Raw genomic sequence first — 27,168 nt, 5'->3', positions numbered from 1 at the left:
CTGTGATTCTGTGATTCTGTGTGATTTTTTCCTAGTTTTCTGCCTAGTGTTGTACATATAGGTCAGGTTATTAGTCAGTAGTCAGTACAGTTTCTACATAAGCAAAGTGTTTGTTCATAAATGCTTATCCTTCCTTTTGAGAATTATGGTTCTACAAATACAGGAATAGATACAGGGACAAGACTGAAACTCTTTAAAAAGTTTTATTTTAAGCAGCATAGATGTGGAGCGTAGGCATCAAAGAGTGCATGACTGCTGAAAGATATATCAACATTCTGCCAAAATCATGGAAAACAGGTGTCAGGGCTGGACCCTTCTTTCTATTCATTTTCTATTTTTATATGTTTATATTTCTCTTTCTATTCTATTTCTTTTCAGCTTTTTAGACTGTGGGACTAAAATAGTAAATTAGGGATGGACTAGATTCATAGATCATCTGTTCCATTTCTTGAATAGTATAGGATTGCTACTCAGAAGATATGCAGATACTTTGTTATTTAATTTTATTATTTAATTTATTCAACTCCTAGATAACTCTCCATAGAACCAGTTCATTGCAAATATATCCGTGCCAAAGGGTCACCCAGCTCAAATCTTTGGCGCTCGATGATGGTTTAGATACACGGAGAGAATAAAACTCCTGCACATTTTGCTGTAGTTTTTGAAGGAACAGTCTTTAAGTGGAAAAGGCTGTCTTAGTGAAATCATGTTTCATGAGAATGCATTTATATCAATGTAATGAAATACACTAACATTTCAAACTAAATTATTTTTCTCATTTTCTATTCATATTGTTGAAATTTTTTTCAAATATATTAGTTTTAAAATTTTAGTTCTCAGATTAAAATAGTTTTATACGACATAGTGTATTTTATACCAAATATGTATTGTTCATAAGTAATAATAAACATATAACTTTTACACTAAATCATTTGACATTATGAAGAGGAAAGTATGCAAAAAAGTTAATTACTTGCATGTGAAATTTCAGGTTTTCTGATTTGGAATGAAAATAAATAAGATGTCCCACAGGGCTGAAATTTTGTTTTTGTTTTATCCCTAGGAAAGACTTGTAGCTTTTTTATCTCTTCCTATAAGACAGTCCTTAATAGGTGAAAATCTTTACTGTCTCAGGCATTATGCATTCTGCTGGCTTGCTTTTTCAGCCGTTCATGCCACTGACTGACACTAGTTCACTGGCCCTCTGAGTTGTCAGACCTGTGCAGAATTACTCTTTGTGGACTCTGAAAACTTTAAATGGTGAGTGAGTGCTGTGCAAAATGGCCCTGCTTCAGTAAGGCGCTGATTCAGCGTCGTTAACCTTTATTTTAGATATCTGAGTAGTTCTCTTAAAGTCAATGTAACTTCTTACATGTACTAAAATACTCTGTTGATATGGAATCTAAAAAGTCCACAAAATTTTATGCAACTAGGAGACCCTAACACAAACGAGTGAGACAAGGGTGCTTTCATGAAAAAAAAAAAAAAATTTATATTCTTTTAAAAAATAAAATATTCAAAATGTAGTAAAGTGCTGTAACACAGGATTTTCAAAGTATTTGCTGTATTTATTATAATCCAGAAAAAAAGAGAGAGGAGGACAGAATCTTGAAAACTACTTAAAATACTTATGACTGGGCCTTCAATGTGATACAGATAACTTCATTTAGGTAAATTCAAACTTCAGAACCTTTTCCTAGCCTAATTAGACTGAGGAAATGAATAGCAATTTAAATCATAGAGAGGCAAGTCTGTGGATTGCAGCCCGAGAAAAGCTCATATTATCTACCAGAGACGTTGCTCCATCAATAGCCTGGGAAATAGGAACCCCTAGAGGTTAAATATTTAAGAATCATTTGCAAAACTTTCCTTTTCCGACTGATAATCCGTGTATATGACCAACCACATTAAATGGAAATTTTGTTACACTATGTTTTATTATTCAATATAATAATATTTGCTTTTTCATAAGAAAAAAATATTCTTTTTCTCATGCTACCCATGCAATTGAATATCCATAATGTTGTCTTTACATGAAGAATTCAGTTAAGATATAAATACTGCATGTTTTGCCTTTTTTATTAAATGAGTTGCTTCTCTTCAGCCTTATAATGCCTTCTTTGCTGCAGTAAAATGGATTATGACTGAGCTTGTCTTGTAAGTAAATTTTCTCAAGACCTTAATGAATATTTGTATGAATTAATGAATATTTGTGCTTTTGAATAATTAATATTTGTACTTTTTGCCTTTTACATACATTGTGCTGCTTCTACTATACAATTTTAAATATACTAATTGTGTTAATTTTTTGCTTTCTTTTTTGCTTTGTTAAAACCTGATAAAATTTTGCCTATGTGAAGGCACAGCTGCACTTTTTACGTTATTCATGGGCTTCACTGATATCTTTGCTTAGTAAGTCTAGCAGATCGCAGTATGCAAACCGAATTTATTCTTGTGGTTACTGTTAAGTTTTCCATAAAAGCCTGGCTGTTTGTAATGCTGCTTGGGTGGGCTGTTGTCAATCCAGCAAACTGTTGCAGTGATTCCCTGCATTTTTTGCCACTTCACTAATTTCTGTAAACTGGACCTTTTACAGTGTATGCCAGATAAAGTGTACTCTGGGTGGTGCTGAGTGTTTCTACCTGGCCTAATTCTTTTGACATTTCAAGTTAATACGTAATGAGCAGTGCCTTTAAGAGAGATTGGCTAAGAAATCACAGGGAAATATATGGAGAGAGGAAGCCTTAAAATGTATCTTGTATTAGTAACCTATAGGTTTTATTATTGTACTTATCACTGAGTTGTAGATTTAAGTGAATTTTATCTTTATTGAAATAGAACTGATTTTTTTCTTGCAGTCATTTTGTTTTAATTGTAACTTATATGAGCTTTCATCAAAGTTTGGAATAAGAGTTACGGAGAATTAATTGAATGGCTATTGCCAGAGGGCAGAGGTTGATCTTCAATGCAGCTTTCAAAGTAAATATCAGGGAAAGAAATAATGTTAAAAGGAGACTTTGATGCTAGCTATAACAGCTTCAAAAATTTCCAGAAAATTTCAGTGTTTATAAGTATTGTAGTTTCATGTCCATATGATAAACTGGACTTTGGTTTCACATTCTTCACACTTACGATAACTGATTGACTGACACATTTCAGTCCATTCTTCAAAGAAAATTGCATCTTATTTTAGTGGGAAAATGCATTCTCCACACATCTGGTTAGACTTGATTAGACACTGGTTAATCAATCTTTTCTGCTTCTAGAAATAAATTAGTTTTATTATTTTAGTTTCAGAATTAATGTAAGAAAGTATTTTGTGTATACTCCTTGTACTGCAGCCAGGACAGTTCTAATCGTATGGCATTTTGCTAAAGAGTCAAAATACCCTGTAAAATGAAGAAATAATGCTCAATAATGTTCTAACAGAAAAAGTACCATATACTGCCATGCATTGAGAATTTTAATGGACACCTCAAATAAGATCAATAATTTAAATTAATAATAGGCAAATCTATTTTTTATTGTTGAGGTTAATTTCAGAATAAATTCTCGGTGGTAAAATACAGCCTAGTGAAAATGTGAGAACAGCAGTAGCTGACAATCCCAGAGTTATACTAGTAACATGAATTTCAGTTCTATGTTAGCTTTTATTTAGAATGGGATTAATGGTATCTAACTACTGCCAGTTTAGTGTTTTGAAAACATTCAGTGGGATAATATGAAAACTCTAATGATTTCTTTAGGTTCCTTGTGGAATTTAATCTATGCAGTTGGTGGCACTCTGATCTAACAGTGAAAGGTAAGTGTAATTTTTTTCCTGGCCAGAAATGGCTAGATTAAATTGGATTTTTGAAATTCAGATGTGTGTAAAATGTTTTAGATTAAGTAATAGACATCTGATAATGGTAGTTTGTCTCCCATGTCAGCATCCTCTTCTTTGTTAATGTTTCCCAAAGCACAAGATAATTAAGATCTATGAATAACCACAGAGTGCTTGTGTGTACTCTAGGAATACATTAAACTGGTATAATGGAAAACTTAAATTACTAGATAATGTTTAAATATGTTTTTTTTTTTAATGTTTCCCTTCATTCCAAAACAGTCTTTGTGAATAGATCAGTTGCACTAGTCTTTTCTGCTCATAGTACACTTTTTCTAGAACTGCTGTATTATGTGGGGGGCTATTGTGCTGGAAAATGCCATTTCAACAAAAGTCAACAGGAACATGGTCATCTCAGTATAATTTCATATGGAAATAATTTTCAAGGTTTAAGATAGTAAATTTTATGCTTTTATTTTTAAACAAGACTGGTTAAAACTGTATTATATTTCATCATGCCATTCAAAATAGACATTTTAAAGTCATAAAATCTGGATGAATTAAAATTAAATTTACTCAAAATAATTTTTAAAAATGTAGAGGCTTCATTTGAAATAATAATGAAATTTTACCAGTTCCTATAAGAATTGGAAGTCTTCAATGTCAACTCTCTCTTGTATTGTAGCAGACTTTTAATGGTGTTTCAGAAGTGTCGCTCAAAAGTAAAGGGCTAATTTACAAGAGCTGTGCTCCTCAATTGGCTGTTTCATAGGTAAATTATGCTGCATGCCATTTACTGGTAAAATGATTTAAACTACATTCTTCAGCTTCATATTTGCAGATTTGCATATTCCTTAGCAAAGCAGGGGATGAAATTGCTGCTTTAGGCTCCAGTTTATATTTGCATTGCCTGGATACTAGGCTGTCTTTATGCCAAAATAATATCCTGCCTGAAGTTAAGGTATCAGGAAAATGGAACATACTGATGCCCTGGAATATTCCAGTATCCACTGTAGTAATAAGATGCTGGAGCTCTTCTAGCAGAAAGATCAACCCTGGAGCAAGCAGGAATTATGGCAGTAAATGGCAAAGCACATGTCAGGCTACCACCTCACAGACTGTAAGTGCTGCACAGGGAGAAGGGGAGGCTGGGATGGGTGCCTGCTGGAGGTAAAAATTTGATAAGAGCCTTCTGGAAATTTAGGTACATGAACTTAGTACAGGCTTTCCCGTACTGATGTAAACGGTACACTGCATTGCCACACTGAAGCCAATTCTTCTGTTACACGAACAGTGAACCTGGTGTAGGTTGGATGCACCTACACAAATAGAGCTTCATGAGAACCAGCCAGGCACTGTTTGCTTTTGGGGCTGCTTCATAATCAGCAGTGCCTAGACAGCTTTTCTGAAAACCAAAGCTAACTTTCCAGTGATTTCACTAACCATGATGAAAAATGTCTCTTACACCGATGGCTGTGAAGGGCACTAGGGTTTGCTGTGATAGACCCAGAAAATGCAAAATTATCCCTTATATCTGAAGAGGAATAGCAGGTATGCTAATCTTAGTCCTTGTTGTTTGCAGAAGAGTGCAAAGAAGCCAGTGCAGGGACAGGGTAACTTTTTTGGATATTTTTTCAAGTTTACTGTACAAATATGCCTTAGTATATCTTGACATGAAACATCCAATGGCACTTGCATTGTACGTTAGGGAAAATATTCTTTAAAGAAAGCATCCCTCTTCATCTCATGACAATGAATGTCTATTTTGTCTGTTTCTTATACTAACTACAGAAGACAGGCATTCTTAATTTGCAACCTTACTTTTCTTAAAGACAAAACTATCATTACAGCACTTTGACAGACAAGGGTGATTGAGAGATTTACATTCATGTTTTAGTTGAAAGTGGAGTTTTAACTACACAGTTCACTTGCTCAATTTCTTTGATGAGTAAGAATATTGAAAAAAACCCCTCATCATGCTCATTGGAATGTCATCATTTTTATGGTACTGCTTGCCCAGTTCAAATTTAGATAGTAGCAAGTGATAGTTGTTTGGAAACCAACACATGTTACTAAAACAAAAGCAAAAGCAAGAGAGATTTCACAAGAGAGAAGTCAGCAGGAGAGAAAAGCACTTGCTTAGGTATGTTCTTCTGTAGATGATACATTACCACTAAGTATGACTGCACTTCATGAAATTAGAACTGATGAACTTGCACATCTTTTTTAACTTAACACTGCTTAACAAAGCACAGAAAAAATATCAGTTCCTCTAATGGAGAAATTGCTTCCTGCTCCAATTCTGCCATTAATAGAGTATCACATATTATGAAGATCCTAGAGGGTCCCCACACACCTGCCAATTTATGAAACCCTAGTAAGAAAAATACTTCTCCGCAAGATCTTGTAGTCTCCATCACATTTGTAAATGAGAGAGAAGAAATCGATGCCCTAAATCTTGAGCAACCCCATCATCTTCTGGACTCTAACGAAGTGCTGGAAATCTGAGACCCACGGATCTTTGACAGTCTCTTTATTACACAAGCCATATGTTGATACAAGTAAGGGTAGACCCAAAATATAGGTGATAAATTTCAGTCATTCTTGGCAACAGATAAGTAGAACAAAAGAGAAAAGGAGAAAGTGCAGTAGAGCTAGTCAGACAATTAAAAAAAAAAAAAAACAACTAAATTGTTAAATAGTTCATGACCATAATGAAAACATCAGAAATAACAAAACTTTTCTGACCAACTTTAGTACCTCTCTTGAGATCTGTGCATTTGAGAGAATTTTTTTTAATCCTATACAAAAATTATGAACAGTTAAGAAATGCGTGTCCTAGTGTGTGATTGCAAATGCAATTTTGGTCATTCCCCTGGCACCGCGCAGTAGATACACCACTGGCTCTGAAACAGATTATCTTGCATGGAAGATCTGTCGAGCCCAAGAGCCTGTTCAGTGTAATCTATTTCTGTCATACCTCGTCTTGTTTTCTCACATAGCAATTAGTTTGAGATAGGCTTAACATTTGTGCTGATGTGCAAGTCCTTCTCTGTGTTAAGGAAGAATGAAGGGATGGGGAGGAAAAAGAAAGGGAATGAGGGAGAGACATTGTCCAACAGATACATCAGTGTGAGAGTCGGAAGAACTGCCCTCAGTTCCCAGCTCCGCTGCTGTCCTGTGGTTTGACCTTGAACCGGTGTCACTGCTTCCTGGTACTTCGATTTCCCAATCTTTAAAATGTGCATAGTGACACTTTCTTTTCCCTTGCACTGCAAGGGCTTGAGGTTAAAAGTGTTATGTAGTCTTAGTTACTACTATCTTGGGAAGCAGATAACGAGCATTGGCTCTGGGCAAAGTTAAGACTTATGCCCCCCACCCACAGAGTTATTCTAACTGATGAAACTGCAAAGATTAGCAAACTGTAATCCAACGAAGTGGTTTGGCTTCAGTAAAATGTACCACAGTTTAGATATCAAGTAAATGTAAACCCCTATACGTAACAGTGATGCACAGGATCACTGAAATAAGAATGACGGTAAGTCCATCTTGAATCTACAGGGAAAGAATGAAAGCTTGTGTATAAATGTAAAGTAGGTTGGCAGTGGCTAAACCATGAACAGCTAATTTAACAGTTATGTTTTACAAAATTACTTTCCATGGATAATTTTTTTTTTAATTGAAAAAATAGTGTTATGCACTGCCTAGGAAATCTCACAGGGTGGCAGAAGCTGAGTAACATTTCTGTTCTCTGAGCTCTGTAACACAGCATCTCGTGTTGTTCAGAATTTTGTGTGCTGTTCTTCCCACGTTAACATCAAGATATTTTTTTTCCTGTGCCTATAGCGCAGAGGTTGAAACAAAGCCTAGAGCCCTGTGATACTGAATATCCAGCTTTTGTTTCCGAACGCACTATAAAGGAGACCACGGGGAATATTGCTTGCGATGACTGTTTCAAGTAAGCCCTTTCAATTTTTTTTTGTACAACTGTTTGTGACAAAGCAGTAAAACTGAATTATTCAAGGTTCCGTTGAAGAACGTACAAGTCTGTTATGTTTTATCCTACATAATGACCTCTGTCAGGGTGTCATTTCTCTTATTACAGGGGTCATTAAAAAGTTTGATACTCTTAAATTAAAACAGTGCCTATTATTTTCTAGCAAAAAAAATCTGAAACCAGTAGAGGCTTATGCTAATTTCAAATAATAGTGAATGTTTTGAGACTTTTCCTGGACACAGGCAGCATTCTAAGGGCAAATTCTGTAAAGATTAAGATACAAAAAGGTTAGTGCTGTTAGCTCTCCTATCCAGGAGTGAAACCCTACTGCATAGGTTAGAAGTTTCCTTGTGGTACAGTGAGATCTGGTTGTTCTACCTGAATGCCAAACAGTGTTTCCTCCTTAGAACTGTTAGGCTGAAAGAGTGGGAGAGGATTAAATCAATCCTCCTCTATGCTGGGAACCTGAATTAATTGTAACAAATCTCACATGTCAGTGCTGCAACCTTGTCAGTTCTACCATTGCTACTGTAAAATTGTCCCTCACAGGGTTAAAAGATAAAGACTTCAGTCTAGCTTTGCTCCTTCAGACTGAAAATGTCTTTTCTCTGCATTTAGTGCCTATGTGCAGTGATGTTTTTACTGTAGTTATGGTACATTGTAGTTGAAGAATTGCATAGGCATTGTTTATGCAAATTTCTGTACTGCAATAAGTCTCTTAATTGGATTTCCAATTTATTATTATCAGCAATTATGCTGAGAGGTAATCGTCGCAAAGGGGATTAATATTTATAGGAATAATTTGTCTATCAATATAAATATAAAGAAGAATTTGTAAGTCAAACAAAAATTGTTACAACTCTCCCTTTCCAGACTAAATCAATATGCAATTAGCAAATAAAGGTGAAAACTTCTTCTCTTTGAAGTCAATAAGTGTGCTTCTGACTTGCTCCTTAATTTTCTGCTTGATATCTTCATTATTTTAAAGCAGGAAATAGGAGTAAGTACACTGGAGCCATATTTTAAGTGCTGATACTCATTTTTAATTTGTTGCTGACCAACTTTTGGTTATAAGGAAATTATTAATGTCTGGTATGAATAATTGTTCTTATATGGCTTTTTGGGATAAAAGTATGAAATTGCTTTGTAAATTGCTCCTAGGGAACCCTTTAAATGTAACAATAGGTCCCACTGCCTGAAAAGTACAAACTCAAAAAACATCAAGCCTTGACTTTTCCACTTGACATATCAAATACAATGTATGTTACACTGCTATGAGTGCTTCGTGCCAGTATTGTAGAGTTCAAGCAGCCTTATTTTGTGATAATTCAGCAGAAGATTACTGAGAATTTGTGCAACAAGTTATCATACATCTCTTATGTTTAAGTATTGCAAACAGACACGATTCCATGAAAAAAAGATTAATTTAACAGGACCAGTTTTTCTCAAAGGAATGCAGATTTCAGTCTGTTGTCTTAGGTAACTTCAGGTCAAAGGAAATAACTTTCAAAAATAACACAATTCTGCAATACTTGGACAGCACTGTGTTGGAAACTGAGTTTAGTGAAAATTATAGTATTTCAAAAATAATGCGCTAAGATCTTTTTCATAGAAAAACATTTTGTGTTCCGCAGTGGAACAAAAAAATAAAAGAAAACCCTGTAAGTTACAAACTGATCTCAAGGCACCCATTATTTTTCTCCACAAGCAATGGCAAAACCTAAAGAAATAATCCAGAAGAACTATTAGATTCTCATGGGAAAGTTCTTCATTATACCGTTTACCCACTGTCATTAACAATCTACAAATTGCATCTAAGATTGCAGACTGTGTTGGATTCCAAATATTTTTGTTATAACCCAGGACACTTTCCCGCAGAACAGCTAAGGAATTTGACCCAAAGTCCTTTGTAGACCTACATCTTCTGACCCAGTTTTCTGTTTCGTGGCCTCAGTACCAATAAATATTTTTACAAGCAAGTGTATTGCTTAATACTTGTAATTTAAGAATGATGGGCTCAATCAGTCAAAATTGGAGTTCAGCCTTGTATGCAGTGAGTCTTGAACTGACACTGTTCAGTGGTTAATCTGCACAGCATCTGTTGCATACTGGGCTGTTGATTCAGATCATAGAATCATAGAATCATTAAGGTTGGGAAAGACCTTAAGGATCATCAAGTCGGTCACTTTGAGTCAGTGGGATTATTTTCTGTGGATTGTGTTATAATCTGTGATATATACTTGCAAATCTTGGTTACAAATAGAAAAAGATATTTTTAGTTATTTAGCTGAATATACACCCACTCTAATATTGCAAACCTATTCGAAAGGCACTGGAAAAGTCAGTGTATTGTGAACAGGTTTGCAAATAAAAATTGTGCAAATACTCAAGAAAGTTGCTGCAAGAAAGTTTGTGTCACAAGTCACTCAAGTCACTGTCTTCTGTTCCTACAGTGTCAGGCACTACTGTAGAGCCCTTGTCTGAAAAAGGGGACTAAAAGAAGTCTCTTAGTAGAAGTAAAAATTATGAATGCTGTTAAGTGACACTATAAAATGTTACTTAGATAAGACATTTTGGACCACAAATACTGTGTTATTGCTAACAAAGTCACAGTCATAGTCAACAAGGTCACATAGTGAGAGCCAGAGGCTCAGTCTTGTTCCATACTGGGTGTGCTGTTACTGATCTTATAGAAATGTTCTGCGCTTCACAGTTGCCAAGGGGAACAGTTACCAACTGTAGTTATGAAAACTAAGACTTGTTCTTAAAAATGTTTCCATAGTTTTTAATCATGAGTGCTTGGATTTACATCAAAGTATCCTCACAAATAAATCACACAGGAGAAAGGACCACATGCTAATTACTTTGTAAATAGTTGGCTCACCTTTTCAGCCACCTCTGAAAACTTAGTCAACCAATGGAAGGGCACCTATACAGTTAAGCGGACTTTGAGTCAGGCACTAAATGTATATAGATGTATAATATACTCTGTCTATATGTAAACATATCTCTTACTAGCAAAAAATAAATGTTACTTTGGGATAATTTGTGATGTTTAAAAGCAATTTTCAAAAATATAGGTTTTATTAAGAAAGCAGGAGCCTAAAAGAAAATACGAATTAACATAAGAATGTCATTAGGGTCAGGGTTTGGCTGTCCCACCCCATAATTTGTTGTTATTCAATATCCCAGTGATTATTAAATTAATCTGCTATTTAAACAGCAATCAAAAACAAGTCAACCCACATATTCTAAGCACTGTCAACAAGAGAGAAAAACTGGGATTTTTAAAAAATCTGAAATGCTTTCATATTTTCCAGTAAACTATTCCCTTGTATAGCAAAAAACTAAACAAAAAGCATTACTTCTGAAAACGCAGATGAATGACTGTTCAATGTTCTATGGCAGCTTCAGTGTTGGAAATAGTTAAATTGCTAAAGAGAAATGCTTTTTCTTTATCAATGTTCCTTATTCTTTCTGTTGAGTCAGAATTGCACTAATGACAAACACACTTGGTATGGGTTTTAAAGGTGGTGTGCAGTTTGGAGATGTTTTTGATGTGACATTAAATTTGAAGTCTTGGGCTAAATAAGCATCTCGATGTTGCTTGCACTTTTATGAGGTATTGCTCTAAGGTGTTAGCCAATTTTTAATACAAGTAAGCATGTCAACCAAAGTTCTTCAGCAATTCTCACTGGTTACATTACCATTTTTTGCTTTGTGGTGATCTCAGCATTACAAAGTTTAATTGCTGATACTTGAAAAGCACTAAAAATGTCTAAGGAAAGCATCCTTAGACAGACAAAGTTGTTATAAATTAGAAAGAATGATAGCTGTTATGATACTTGACTAGAGAAGGTTACCTGATCTTTTTAGTGTATCCACGCATCAGTTTGTAGAACAAAGTTTTCTCTAATTGCAAATCTTAGTTTTGCATTAAAATTCAAATGTTTTCATTTAGCTTCATTTAGGAGAATACCATTAATTTCAGCATTTTCACTAGGGAAGCAAGGAAGTATATTGCTACAATCATCCTAACCCTGAGAAAAACTTATATCTGTATTTTAGTTATGCAAGATGAATGTAAGTGTTCCCTTTACTTTGTTGTATCTCACATGTAAATTACCTGTTAAATTGATAGGACCTACTTAATTTATTAACAATGTCCCATGTATTATATATTTGGCTTTTTGGAGTGTTAGTAAGCAGACAATTATTTAACAGGGAAAATCATCAATAAACCAAATGCCTTGTCTTGCTTTGTTATAGGCTGGGCATTGAGTGCTGTTCATTGTCAATAAAAAGAGGTAAATGGCAGTGGAATTATAGCTCAGGATGACACTGAACCCTTCATGTGGATAAATAATGGCAAATTTCAGACATGTCCACCGAATGTGCATATTTGGCACTAACAGATAAATAATACAAATTAGATTCAGATTGTGCAGGGCATGAGTATATTAGTGTCAGGAATAGTGCAATCTGCAGACATTAAAATGGTAATGGTTTTTAAAAACCACTTAATCTTGAGAAATACCATCATTTGCTAAAATATTTCTGCATTTCTTTCTCTCTAGCATCTTGCCAAACTGCTGTACTTGATCGTGTTTAAAATGTGTAAATAATATGCAGTTCAACTTCCCATGACATAAATAATAATTCGCCTGTTCAGATGTCGTTAGTTTACTTCTAAGCAAATCAGCTTGCCACATAAACCGAGAAAAGTATCAAGGACCAATTTCTTCTCATTTGGACCTCTATCTACGTACTTCAGAATATCTCTGCAAATTTCCTGGAGTAGTCTGGGCAGTAAATTATAGTCAGTCTTCTAGAAGACATTTTGGGTTGTATTCATTTTACTGTATCCGTCTTCTAGGTCCCTGAAGGAAACCAAATGTTGTCCATATTTCACCATACTTTTCTAGACTGTGTGTTTTTACATGCTGCTTTTTCAGCAGCCATGCCATGAACATAAACGGTTTGACCTATGTCAATGTTGAGTCACAGGTGTTCCATAGTCAAACTGCTCACTGCTGATTTTGGCAATCTCCCACAGATATTAATCTCTGAGAGCTTGCTCGGATGTGCAAGGAAGTCAAGCATTGTCTTCAAGGGAAACTCAGTATTTTGCATACCTCGGTAGTAAGTTGTTGAAGTCTCAAGAATCAAAATCTTAGTCTACAAAGTCATCTTGCACCTCTGTTTTGAAAATCAGATCTTCCAGACTTGCAGAATATTTATCGGTGTTAAAAAGTCTTTTATGCTTGCAGTGACAGCAGTACTGGTAGAAACTTATAGTAGCCAAAACCCCAAAATTCTAGAAGGTCCCAAAAGATTTTTTTTTCCTGTTCTTTCCTTGTAAAAAGTATCAAATTATGCCATTAAACTGTTAGAATTATTTATTAAAGTTCTTTATATTTTAAATCCTCTATTGTGTGTGTTACCCGCACATCTAGAATTGTGTGCTGAGTAACTTCCTCTTTACTCCAAAGGCAACGGTGATTATGTTTGTCAGGCAGGTGCAATTTAACGTCACTGTATGGGTAATTTAACTATACCCTTTGATAATGTATATTTTGAATGATCAGTTCAGGAAAACACTGTAAATTACTATTTTCATTTAAGAAAACAATTATATGAAGTAATAGGGCAAGACATATAGAAGCTACCAGACAGGTCTGTGCCTGGCAGTCGTTAGTTTAACAATACTTTGGACAGTTTTCGAGGTGGTTTTCTTGTTTGTTTGTTTGCTTGCTTGGGTTTTTTTGCTTTCAAATAGAAAAATATTTTTTCAATATTACTTTTTTGTTTCAGAACTTTTTTACTGTGGTTGTTGAATTCAGAAGTATTGTAGCTGCTTATATACAGAATGCCACCTTATATTGAAAATATTAATTCATCATTATTCTCAGTTTCTATTGTCATACTGTTCCCAAAAAAATCAAACCTTTGGAGTTTGTTTATTTAGTTGACAAAGCCATGCACATCTGTATTCAGATCGTCTCTCTAAATTTCCTTGGCACAGTAATCATCATGAAAAAGCTAAAAAATTGCCATGAAAAAAACATCACTGTGGATCAAAGGAGAAGTAGTATATTTAAGGTAAAAAAAGTCTGACCACAGTAATCTTTTTCAAAGGGCATTTTTAATGGCAAGGAATATGTATTGAATGAGAGGGGGACTCTCATTCAATATAGGAAGAAAAAGATGAGGAAATGTACAGTGGTCTTTTCCTGCAGATGTGTGCAACGTTTTCATGAAGAGACTTTGTAGCACTGACCATGTGGTCCATCTGTAAGTACTGTGAAATCTTGCAGATACATGGGTCAGCTTCCTGGCAATTTGGTCTATTAACATTGTCATTAGTTTTACTGTAGGTTTTTTTCTGACAAGTAGGATGAGGTGTGCTCTCTCTCTTAATTCCCCACTTCCCTTCTTATGTTTTCCAAATCAGCCTGGAGCTGAATTGCTTGAGAAGTTTATGAATAAAACTTCTGCGTGGCAAGGTGGTGATCTCCACCCATTCACTATTCATAGTTAAGCTCAGTAGTGCTATAAAATGTAAATATTACCACTACTTAGAAGTTAACATAATTTTACAATTTAAACAATCAGTTATAAATATTAACAAAATGATAGATAGTAGCTGACACAATGAGGATGCTTTGTAATGACAGGAGATTTAAAAAGCTGTATGAATGCCATAATATATTGAGCTGAGTAGCAATACACATATATATCAAAGATGGCTTGGAATAGGAAAACTTATTAAAATTGTAAAACATTGCAGTGAATTTTTAAAGCCAGACACTTTTGAAAAAATGCTATCACTGGGAAATTCATTTCTGTTCATAATATATTTATATTATGTTATAGTCTGGTGAAAAACAATGCAAACATGACTTAGGCATCAGTACATTTAGTACTTCTCTCTGTAAAGGATTTGAGAGCTTAATAGATATTTAATAGCCTCTAACCTAGAAAAACAACATGAATCTTAAGATTTGAGTGCCATGCAGGGAACATTTATATATTACCTAAAATAGTACAGAATTTTAACTAGCGATGGAGAAGATGACATGTGGTGTACTTCTTTCACATGTGGTTATCTCAATCGTTACTAGAGTTTATATTTACAGAAATAAATTATCAACATACTTGCAGAGCATGCTCAGGGCACATCCAATGGGCATGTCAGTTCTAGGATTTATTACATTTTTGATGCGAATCTCCTGATCACCCCTGCTTTTTATACTTCAGTTTGTGTTGCATAGCTCTTTGCTAGACCCATATGAGCTTGGTAGATTAGACTAGACCTAAATCTGTGGAAGAGAGTCATTACCAATTCATGCAATTCAGAAGTTACTTTTGCAATATCATGTTCTATCTGTGAACCTTCCTAAATCAGCTTTAATAAGTTAATAACTTTTAAATATTTAATTTGTATGTAGAATCTAGCTTAGACGTAATCTAATATTTTAAAAACATTATCAGACATGTCTCTCAATACAAACCACAATTTTTAAAGTAAGACTAAAAAAACTCTGCTAAAAACGCGTTGGCTAACATGCCACAGTAGAACTGCATTTTCCAGCCTGGATAACTTCTCTGACCTCCCTATCATTGTCCTGCTATCCAGGTGCCACTGTTGAAAAGTAACATCCAAGCTTTACGAGATCTCTGATATGATTTGCTTTGTGCCTGTTACTGTTTCTCCTCTGTTGTTCATTGTGAGCAGTTTGTGATAGAATTAGGTACCCACTCTGCTTAGGGAGACCCACTTGCGCCACACTCAGCTCAGGTTTGTTCAGCAGTATGAACCTTGGCTCATATTTAACATTTGTGAGATTTTTGAGCTTGGTTTCTGTGCAAAAATTTTGCAGTCCATTTTAAACCTAGTGGTCAGAAACTCTCTGTTATCTTACATCCTCAGAAGGGTGGGTGGCTGGATGAGGACGCTTAGGAGCATTGTCAAATTCCTCATTCTACAAAGTAGATTTTTCATCCTAAATTCTGTATACTCAAAGCTTTTGGATGTTTGCAACATTTCTAGTATGCAGTTGGTAGCGTACTCTTATCTGAGCATCAGTTATTTAAGACAGCATGCCCTGCTTGATAATGAAAGAGGAATGGCCCTTCTGGGGTTTTCTGTCTGAAGCGAAGCGGCTGCCAGCCGTGGCACAGCTCTCCAGGGCTGCAAGCCTTCAGCAGCCACAGGAACGGTGAGGATGATATTGCTCATTTAAATCCTTGATTCTAAGCATTGCTTTGAGTAGGTTTGTTTATACTGACACCAAATTGTGCTGAAGTCAGTCAGGCTATATGTGGTAGCAATGTTTTGCTAGCATGGGGTCAGGTTGCAGGCCTGAGGCTGAGAGTTTATCTCTCTCTTTTTATACCAGAGAACCGCTAGCTGCTTTTTTTTTTCATATACTTTAACTGCTCCAGCTCTCAGAAATGTTGTTATTGGCATCTATGTTATTTTTATAAATTGCGTTCAAGATATTTCATTCTCTATCATCATTTATTCAAAAAAACCCCGTAAGTAGCCCAATTTGACTGTGATATAAACATTTCATTCATTCATTTAAAAAATGTGATAAGTGAGAGAAATGTGGGTTGGAAATGTAGCCAGAAGCCTGGAAAGCACATGATAGGAGTTGGGAAACAGCAGAGCGGATATCTGCACTCCACTTGAATGCTTAAAGTTTGTTCCAGACCATTAGGGTTGAACATTTGCAACCAACAGTTATGTGAGTAACACATATTTGAGTGCAGAGTGCACAATATTTTCCACTTACTGTACCCTGGTGCTGGTATGTTTTTTCTTTCTCTAAAAAATAGGAAAGATCAAATTTGACAAATATGAAGTGTAATCCTAAAGTAACAGCTAATCTTAATCCAAAATACTCAAATTTCATTAATGCCGGTTTGCACTCAAAAAAATGTGCTGAAAGGCCTGGGGGGAAATGTCTGAGTTTACAGAGATGCTCAAGCATTGGAGTGGCTGATGAGGGCTATCTGAGTTGAGTACCATGGAAATGTAGACTACTTTTTCACACCTTTGTGGATGTGTTTAGGTTACCAATTTGAAAATATTGCCCTCAGTCTATTTCAGTTGAAACTACTCACAGTGAAATTCTTCCATGCTTTGTAGGATGCATCTGCATGGGCAAAACTACTGGTAGCAAAAAGATCTTTTCTATTGCCTCTTACAAATGATTGATGTGATTATGTACATGCAGGAGAGACATATGCTAACAAAAAAAAAGAGTTATTCTAGTTATAATTTGAATGTAATTCCCACAGTCATCACTATAACATTAAACAATAGTATTGAAGTGTTCCTATGATCATTACAGAAATAAATGAAAAATACACTTTTTTTCCCCCCCGCCTTTGAATCAGGCTGTTAAAGCTCCTGAACATGAAACTAAAGATGAATCTGAACAGCCATTTAAATGTTTATAGGGTTAAAATGCTGCCTAAGCCATTGCTTATTGTGACCACATACTCTACTGCATAGCATCTGTTGTCATGAGTACAGATATAATAGCAGCATATTTTTTGTAAAATTAAAAAAGTATATTGTTTGTAAAGCACACCATATAGATCAATAATTCTTACTTATGAGCAAGCATGTTTTAAAACAAAGCACAATAATGCAGTATTTCTGTGAGAAAACAAGAATTAAGTTTTAACTAGAAACACACAGCATTGTTTTTTAAACAAGCTGAATTGCTTTTTATGTTGGTGCTGTGCTCAAATCATCCTCAAATTACAAAGAAATATCTTCCATTCTGCAGGATAATGGGAAGATATTTTCTCTACTTTTTTTTGTTCCCCAAGTGTAGTCTTATCCTGTAAGTATCTTCAGAGTTTTGTGCTGCTTGTCATTCATTTTGTTGCCTCACTTTTCAACCTTTGCAACTGTCTGAAGAAAGAAGGGGAAAATGGATCTGAAAATCAGAGACTTCTGAATGCTAGTAGGAGGTTTATTGCCATTCTTGATTCTTGAAAGAAGTTGTGTAGCAACATCACTGGCCACCAGCTAATGGCAGCACGGCTGTAAGCCAGGAAAAGGAAAATAGTTCAGTGCAAGTGAACAGTAAATGATGATATTTGGGATCCTCAGTCTGAACAGTCTAATATGACGGTGTCCCCTCTACAGCTGCCTGGCCCACCCACAGTCCCATACAAAATGTGCTGCTTTCAACACGTTTCCCTAAGATTGGGTGTGTCTTGGGCTATGTAAGTGGCTGCCTGTTGGCAGGGAAACCTCAGGTCTGTGTTCAGTTTATATCCTGTCCAAAACTTAACATCAGTGGACAGGGAAATAGATTACATCTCCTTCATGGAAATAGAGAGTCTAAGCTGTTTAACAGTAATATTGATTTCCTTTAGTGGCAGATGTTGTAGTCAAATAGTAGAGAGTGGGCAACTTAAACGCTAAGTTTACTTCGCTGGACAAGGCACATCTCTTGCATGTTTGAAATTGAATTACCTTAGCTTTACCTGTTGTGGATCCCGCTATTTTAGGAAAGGAAAGCTGAAGCCAGCAGCATTTCAGAGATGAGATGTTAAGCCTACCACATGGAGATTTTGCACCTTATGATTCAGGTAGTTGCAGTGAAGCAATGACCTGCATTAAGCAAGGAAATAAGTGACGAGATACAGCAGCATCATGACTACAGCAGCCAGGAGGAAAAAGGAGTCTAGCTCTGCCTTGCTACTGTGGTGCCTATTTTCACCAACATGGGAGATGCTCTGAAATCCCGAAGGGATCAGACTGCAGAGACCCCACAACAAAGCCACCTTCTGCAGCTGCTAATAACCTTCTTCCCTCTGTCCGTTTCCCACAGGGCACCGACATTGTTTGACCTATCATCCCTGCCCTTTTCTCACATCTTGGAACATCTCCCTCCTTTCCAGGGATGTTTGTCCCTATCCCAGTTGCCTTACTGATACCTTGCCACCCCAAAGGTTCAGAGGCTGGGAGATGAAAGGAAGAGAAAGCAGCACATGGTATGGAAGGAGGGCATGCAGCAAAGGTAGTGTCAGCTCAGTCCCTACTCCTCTACTGCCCTGAGTATATCTTCTAAGTATTCCTGCTTACAGGAGGAAGTAATTCTTATAATAAGAAAAAGAAGTGACATTTTTGAAATTAGGTTGGTGGGGTTTTTTTTTAAACCTGGTCTGTGGAAGACATTATTATGATCACAATATGTTATATATTATAACTGTATTAAAAATGTTTAATATACAAGCAAAAGGAAGAGATTCAAACTGGGAAAAAAATAGATTTGAAAGTAATATGCCAGCTCTTTCAGAACAGGTGTTGTAGTCTGTACTTAGCTTTAAGCATCACGTTTCACCCCATTCAGGATGCATTTCTCTGCAGGATCACTATTCAACCATTAAAGAGAGGGAAAGACCCACCTACAGAAGATGATTCGAATCATGGAAGCCAAGCTCCTGCTCTGAATTATCTCTGCACATCTGTTCAGAGTTGGAGATGATTCCCCTTCTAATGTAGGAACCTGAGTTACATGTACAAAGGCATGTAACTTTCTTTCAAGAATTAAGAATGGTAATGTGGGTGTGACTGCCCTCCAAGATTTGTAATTACAGTCCTCTTATGCTTTACAAATTCTAGGCTGTCTTAAGAAATTAGAAAGTACTCGTTCTCTGTGGGAAGGCCACCAGACACATATTAAAAGTGTGCTTTCTTATCACGCTTTCATAAGCATGACTTTACCAAATATAATTACTAATGCAGCAGTACTTGAATCCCAAGTCTTTTCCTCTTTCATTCCATAATGAAAAATTAATTTTCAATGAACAAATTAATAAATACTTGCATTTTTTAGCAAATATTTACTATTTCCAAGTAAAATATGAAGCTGGTTTTTTTTTTTTTCAAATCAATTTGTGTAATATTTGTGCAGATATTTTTATATTACTTGAATCCCAAGTCTTTTCCTCTTTCATTCCATAATGAAAAATTAATTTTCAATGAACAAATTAATAAATACTTGCATTTTTTAGCAAATATTTACTATTTCCAAGTAAAATATGAAGCTGTTTTTTTTTTTTCAAATCAATGTGTAATATTTGTGCAGATGTTTTTATATGGGCTGATACAGAAATAGGTTAGAAGGAAACAGATAAAGCCTACGCAATATGAAAAAGGTGTTGTGTAATGCTCTGACTCAAAATACAGGCTTTCCTGCAGATTTGCTCTCTGTTCTTATTATTTCTTCCTTGACAAAACAGTTTGTCATGACTAGATTTTCTTCCTCCTTCTCTCTCTACCCCTTTCAAGTATTAAATTTCTTCCTTCCTCACCTTCCCTGCACAGTGAAGAAGCAGTTTGTGTTCAGGTCTCTTTTAAGCCTCTGAACCTGCACATCAAATAAACCAAACTAGTTCCTCAGTGGATGAAAGATGGAGGAGAAATTATTAATAAGGTTCTTATTGACTCGGTGTGGCTTCAATATAACAGGAACCCCAACAGTTTATTCCTTTTTATATATGGAGACATATGAAAGGCTTTTTCTGTGCCATCAATATCAAATCATGTTGATGATACTGGTGCAAAGGAAAAAGGTTCAAATCAAAAGATTTGCATTACTTAATACAAAAAGAACTTTACCCTTTAAACATGAAACATTCTCCATAAATATTAAACATAGGCTACTAAATGTATACTTGCTTTTGATTGTTAAACCAGCAATAAAGTTCAATAAAACCCTTACTCTGTCCCCGAGAGTTGGCTCCCATATTACCAGTAACACAAATGACAGCCTAAACCAGCAGGTGTTCAGAAATGCTTATTGTAATATAAACTTTAGAGACTTACAATGGAGCTCACTTAAAAGACAAGACCATTTTCATTATGTTGTCAGCAACTTTATTTCCCACTGCCATCATGGAAGCTGTTTTGCTGGAGCTTTTTCTCCCTTACGACTGAATCTTGGCGTATGCAATGAAACATTTTGGTGGAATATTTCAGTATTTGAAAGACTTTGTTCTGACTGTGTTTATGCACTTTTTGTTTTCTGTGAATGTTCAGTTCCTAAGACTTACTGGCATGAACATTCACTCAAAATGAATTTCAGAAATGCATGTGCATGTCACCATGGGAACTGAATGATGAACTCAAACAGAAGACCTGCTGCTGGGACGATTGTGTGCTTTATCCAGTTTGGGCATGGAAGCAGTGCCATGTGAATTATCTGAATAGTCACAGAGCAAATGCAATGGTTATGACTGGCAGAAACTTCTTTGCCATTGATCTAGGGAGGGTAAGAATACCTTATGACTGTGAAATGATCTTAAATTACAGTACCTGAAGTATAATTTGCCTGTGCACATTCTATTGAGAGAGAAGAAAGCTAAGCTGGACATAGGGGTTTTTTCCCCCTTAATTATTTGTTCAACTCAATCTCTGCCTTCATTCCTCTGACTTCATGTGTTGATATGTTAATTCTTTGCCTGTGACCTCACCAGTCAGTGACTGCACTTGGCACTTGGCTTTACAACTTTATTTCAAGATTATGTTTGAGAATTGTGAAAGGAAAAACATTAATTTGCTGCATGTGGAAAATAACATTTTCTTTTTAATTCACCTCTTTTATGATGGGTGAGAAGCTAGTTGATCCACTTTGCAAGATATTAGTTTAGATGTTATTAAGCACTATGGAAAAAAATTCTGCAGTGAGATGAAAGTTTCATTTTTTTAATGGCTCTTTAGATGACAGTCACATGTTTTGTGGCCGTCACCATAAGGTTAGACACTTCACAAACATCTGTAATAGATAAATAGATTGTAGATTTGTAAGAATATTCACTGTTTGGTAAACTGAACCAGTGTAATTAGTCATGATCTGTCATATAATTCCTAAAATAGAAAGGGTTTTTTTGACTTAACCTGGTATATTGCTCTTTGCAGTTCCTTTAATTCGTCATTTCCATCAATCCATACCTATACTGCATTCCCCTAATTACCAGGTCTAGAAAAAATTTCTGTATCACTTAATTCCTAAAAACTTTTTTAGTTTTTTTACTGTTTTGTCAGAGAAGCCATATAGTAATTTAGCTGGTATCATAGTTCTGTAGTGGAAGCTTTCTGCTGGGGTAAAGAGCTTTATTTTTTCATTCCAGCTAGGTGAAGTGATAGGAAAAGCTTACAATTTTTTTTTTTCTCTTTTTTCCCTCCTCTCATCTTTGGGGAAGCAATAGCCTTTACTGTACAGCCCTTATGCCACCCCAGAGAAGTGGGTGAATGCAGCAACAAAATAGGAGATGTGCCCACCTCTCATGAAATGGCACCTTTAAGCCTGGCTGTACAGTACATGCCTTCTCACAGGCTTCAGTACTCACCTGGGGGCCACAGAAAGGGGCTATCACAAAAGGACTTGGTGTCAGACACAACATAGGTACAACAGAAGAGCGATAACTCCTTATCAAAAAATAAATAAATTAATCATTTAGCATCCAGTTAATTGTTGGAACACTTTATGCCCTCCAGGTCTTTTTCTGAGCTGGTTTATTGAAGAATCACTAAGTGTAAGTTTCAGACGGCACAAAATCCAAATTGTGCCCACTTCTGGGAATAAAATTAATATATTTTTTCTATCCTTTAGGGTTTGATTTATTTGTAATGATTTTGAGAGCTTCATGCAGTACAATGTTGGTGTTATTTTCTGTTAAAGATTTTCCCTCCTTTCCTTTCATTGGCCTCATTTCTCCCACACACACAAATCCACAAAGCCACAGATGCTCCATTACAATGATGTCAGTCTTGCTACAAGCTCCAGCTGTTTGGTAGGTACATTTATAAAGTTCAACCTTTTACATTATGCCATAAATGTATAGTTCATGTATAAACATAAAGCTAACATATTGCAGATCACTCCAAGTGTAATTTTAATGGAGGTTCAGTAAGTTTAAAAAATACTGAAAAGTGTTTAATCTTTCCGTTGGCAACATTTTCATAGTAAGTTTTCCAAATTTTTTTTTTTTCTGAAGCTAGGTTTGACTGTTCCCTGCCCCCTCCGCTATTTCATCTTCTGTGATCTTTGGAAAAAGCAAGGAGTTATTTTAGTAAGACAATATGTATTTTAAATAAAGATGTCTGAGGAAAAATGTGTTTCTCTCCACATCTTCTTGGTTCTCAAACCCTCACTCAACGTTCGTACATTTACCAGCATACCACACTGAAAAACACCTAATTTCTAGAATTGCCAGAATTCAATGATATGTGATATGGCAGATATTCTGTTGATAAGATATATAAATTCTGACAGATTGTTTTAAAAATTAATTGAGAAATGGGTCTGAGCCTTAAAGCCTTTCTTTGTATTGTATCCTGAATTTCAAAGAAAAGGCTAAACAGTGCATATTTGGCTCTGCCTCCTCCCCCTTTTCTCTCTGGTATGTACTTTGGAGTTCAGCTCATTGTAGCTTTGTGGATCATTGAACAGTGCCCACAGCATCCTTCCCTGCTCTCCCCTGGGTGCTTTCCTTCTTACGAGCAACGTCTTTATTTCTCTCTCTCCTTTTGAGTTACCTACTTTGTCTTAATTTGAATGTGGTGCTGAGTTATCACCATATTTGTACCATATAGTCATCATTATTCTGAAATAAATCTCCTCGCTTAGGAAGATTTTGAGGCTTAATCTCTGTTTTGTTGGCTCAGTAATAAAATTACTCTCAAGAGGGCAGATGAAAGCTGAGATCTTTCTCAGTAGTTCATGTTGCTTCAAGCAAGACCGAGAGTGAATAAAGGCCCTAATGTGATTGTGGAGGCTAAAGTTTGTGACCATGAGTTATCGCTATGTGGCTGCAGAACCTTTGTTATTTTTGCAGATCGGCTTCATGTGTATTTAAAAATTCCAGATCATAAATATGTAGCTATGTATAGTAAAGCAGACATTCAGTACTGAAATCTGAAGAAGAAAAATCTGATAAACTCCTTGTTAATTCATTTGTGTCCCAGTCTCCACATTAACATATCAGCAGTATAAGTCTGTCTGTTCTGCCTCGCCTGTGTACCTTTCAGCATCATGTACATCTCGAAATGGACAACCATGTTCTATGAACTGAGGGGAGCACTGTCCAAGGCTTCTACAAGGTGTGGAGATATAGTATGATATATAAAGTCAATCACATTTGTGACTATAATGCAGACGTCATTGACAAGTTCAAAAAAATGTAACAAAACCTATTGCTCAGAAATACAGATGATGTCACCATTATTTGTTTTCTTTTTAATTTGCAGGTCTTTTGTTATCCAGCAAATCCCAAGCAGCAATCTCTTCATGGTGGTAGTAGATAATGAATGCTTCTGTGATTCTGTCCCACCAATTACCATGGCACCTATAGAAATAAGGTATATCCTTTTATTTGCAGTGTTGCAGAAAGAGATTCAAGATACAAAAACTGAAAAAATTATTACTATGTAAAACTTGCAGTACATGACTTAAGAATGCATCATTACCCATTATAAAGTGCTGTGACTGGTTGAAATTAAGCCAGCTGAGAATGCATTCTTACTTATTTTCAAGGAGAATTAGTTTTTTGTTTTTTTTTTTTTTTTGAACAGCGAATACAAATTAAGCACACACTCTTACATGCATCTTTAAGTATCGTAAGGTCATGGTTATCTGTAGATAGCTGAACATCTTTTAAGTTATGCCCTAAGTATGGAACTTCCATATGACAATGGAGCTCATGATACTGGAACTTATAAAACTCTTTACAAGATAGATATCTTTTTATTTTAGGGATGGACTGGAGTATTGAAAATGTTTCAGAATCCTGCTTTCCAAAAATATAAAAATGTAGCAAAGCAAATTTATCACTTGATTTTTAGTTAGTAAATATGTAATTTGATTTTTAGTTGCTCCACTTTCTATTCTGTGCTGTTTTATAGTTCAGGATTTGTTTTCTCACATAAATTGGAATTTCTCAGTAGCAGCCAGTCCTTTTATTGCAGACCTCTTACAGAAAGACAGGTTAGCAGTGTTAGGGCAAAGGATGCTGTCTAAACTTTCACTGAGGAGAAAGCACTAGAATGACCTCCTTTTTCTGGTGTTGACCACACACATCATCTTGGGTTTCTGATGGCGAGGAAGGAGCTGAAAGATTTTCACTATATTCATTTCAAAGCACTCACATAAACTTGGGACATTAAAATGCAATGCTAAGAAGATCACTCCTTAACTACCTTGTACATAATGAATCCCTTAAATGTGAACGTTTAAAATCTCAGAAGATAAGAAGACGCCCAGAATCTTGTCATGGATTTCACCCTGAAGTAAGTTTCTACCTACTTTTTCTTTCTTTTAGACTCTGGTAGATGTTTTATATCTTAAAAAACAAAACAAACAAACAACAAAAAAAAACCACAAACAAAAAACCCCAAAAACTAACAAACCAAAAAAACCAAACAACCAAAAATCCCAAACACAAACAGGAAAATTGCCTTCTAAGATGGAACATCAGGAAACATTCTGAACACTCAGAACATGGTAGTAGAGAATGGAGCCGTGCTCTTCTCTGTGACATCCATTGATAGGACAAGGGGCAATGGGTTCAAGCTGGAACATAGGAGGTTCCATTTGAATATGAGAAAAAACTTCTTCACGGTGAGGGTGACAGAGCACTGGAACAGGCTGCCCAGAGAGGGTGTGGAGTCTCCTTCTCTGGAGACATTCAAAGCCCGCCTGGATGCGTTCCTGTGTGATCTGATCTAGGTGTTCCTGCTCCAGCAGGGAGATTGGACTAGATGATCTTTTGAGGTCCCTTCCAATCTCTAACATTCTGTGATTGTAAGTGCTGCAAGTCTCTTTAGTGCTCCTGTAGACAATGTCTGGACTTCCTGCTTCTGTAGACTGTTTTGTATTGTACAAGAGAATGTGGTAGGATGTGAGCACAGACTGGCAGCCAGGAATATCTGAGAACTGACTCTGACTCAAGCACTGACCACAAGATTCCTCATTAGAGATGGTTGGGGACTTTGTGCCGTTGATGTTTTTTAATGTTTTTCTCAGTAACCAACTTCAGTATCTCAACTGTCATGCTATGGTCATTATGTTTACACATAGCGTTGCTCGGGAGAGATCACTGCACGTAATTGCCACTCTATGTTCTGTATAGTGCCAAGGCAATCTGATAGAGACCAGGGCATGATTACAGTGGCTTGCACACCGTATGTCCGTAGATGTCTGTTTTACTCTGGAGTAACATGCCTTCAATGGTGTAATGTAATGTAGAATGAGACCTAAAATATGGCATGAAGGGGATTGTGTGATGCTTGTTGATCATGCTCACTTTCAGTCTACAGTCTAATCTTGTTCAAATTAAAATGTGTACCTGTGTTAATTCCTGAGTGTATTTAATTCATGGGTTTTGTTGTTTGCACCAATCCTCTTCTGCCTGTGTATTTTGGTAAATAATCATGTAATCATGTATCAAAATTGAGTGGAATGACTTGTATTTATTTTCCTTTGTTTTGGTTTTTTTTCTTTTGTTTTGTTTTGTTTGGGTTTTTTTCCCTTTAGGAAAATGCGAGAGAATGTGGTGGTGTCTCAGGCCTTAGTGCTAAACCTCCTCTTCTTCTTCCTCTGATATTGACGATTTTCTCAAGGTGACATTGACTGATGTGTTCAATTGGCATGCTAATACATGGATAAACTGTGATCTGGGAAATGGTGCAACATAAAGGACATGAAATATAGTCAGAGCATCAGCATTTCATGATTTTAAACTGTTGGTGATATAAATTCTTAAAGATATGTTGAAAAAAGATTTATCTTTTTACTTTGCAAGTCATGCAGATGTGAATGTGGCATATGGTAGTCATGATTCATCAAATAAAAGGACTTGGTAGATAGACATGACCATTGCTTTGTCCCATTGAAAACAATTTAAAACTGTGTACTTTTTCAATAAAGTATATTAAAATCACAGTTTCAGAGTGTATTTTAAGTATGATAATATATTTGTTCCATTAATTAATGATGGGAAGAGAATAAAATAAGTGGAAGATGTTTTCTTATGCTTTTAGCCTGTTTCTGAAAAGACTGAGAGAAGCAAAGTTAGCTTTTATGAGGCAGAATAGCTTTTATTAACAAGTCAAGGAAACACATGTGCATGTATGAAGCTGCTCTGAGCAGGTAATAGGCTGTGCTGATTTATCGTGAAGGTTTGGTTTCTGGAAATAGCTATAAAACATCTTAGCCACTTTTAGAAAGTGAGCCAAAGCCTGATTAAAGCCTTTTCCCTAACTTGGGCAAGCTTTAGATCAAATTGGTTGATTTGGTTGCAGATGGCAAAATTA

At 35.8% G+C, this 27,168-nt stretch overlaps 1 protein-coding gene across 1 annotated transcript; it reads left to right on the top strand.

Annotated features, from left to right (window-relative positions):
- The first annotated feature begins 2,141 nt into the window (after positions 1 to 2,141).
- On the top strand, positions 2,142 to 26,797 carry LOC104466805 (voltage-dependent calcium channel subunit alpha-2/delta-3-like). The gene is made up of 6 exons (XM_010080351.1): positions 2,142 to 2,157; positions 3,747 to 3,802; positions 7,670 to 7,781; positions 24,106 to 24,218; positions 25,061 to 25,143; positions 26,390 to 26,797. Exons 4-6 carry the CDS (start codon positions 24,146 to 24,148, stop codon positions 26,477 to 26,479), a joined length of 246 nt encoding a protein of 81 aa, XP_010078653.1. The 5' UTR covers positions 2,142 to 2,157; positions 3,747 to 3,802; positions 7,670 to 7,781; positions 24,106 to 24,145; the 3' UTR covers positions 26,480 to 26,797.
- The last annotated feature ends 371 nt before the right edge of the window (positions 26,798 to 27,168 follow it).

The sequence above is a fragment of the Pterocles gutturalis genome, unplaced genomic scaffold (genome assembly GCF_000699245.1).
Source record: "Pterocles gutturalis isolate BGI_N339 unplaced genomic scaffold, ASM69924v1 scaffold11984, whole genome shotgun sequence".
Classification (NCBI taxonomy): Eukaryota; Metazoa; Chordata; class Aves; order Pterocliformes; family Pteroclidae; genus Pterocles; species Pterocles gutturalis.
The sequence above is the reverse complement of the archived record's forward strand: the minus strand, read 5'-3'. Positions and strand labels throughout refer to the sequence as shown.

Excerpts from the sequence above, each read along its gene's own strand:
- LOC104466805 (XM_010080351.1), top strand. The coding sequence starts at position 24,146 with ATGGTGGTAGTAGATAATGAATGCTTCTGTGATTCTGTCCCACCAATT. Across the intron at positions 24,219-25,060 it reads GGCACCTATAGAAATAAGGT|ATAATGAATCCCTTAAATGT; the intron begins ATATCCTTTTAT and ends ACTACCTTGTAC. Across the intron at positions 25,144-26,389 it reads GTCATGGATTTCACCCTGAA|GAAAATGCGAGAGAATGTGG; the intron begins GTAAGTTTCTAC and ends TTTTCCCTTTAG.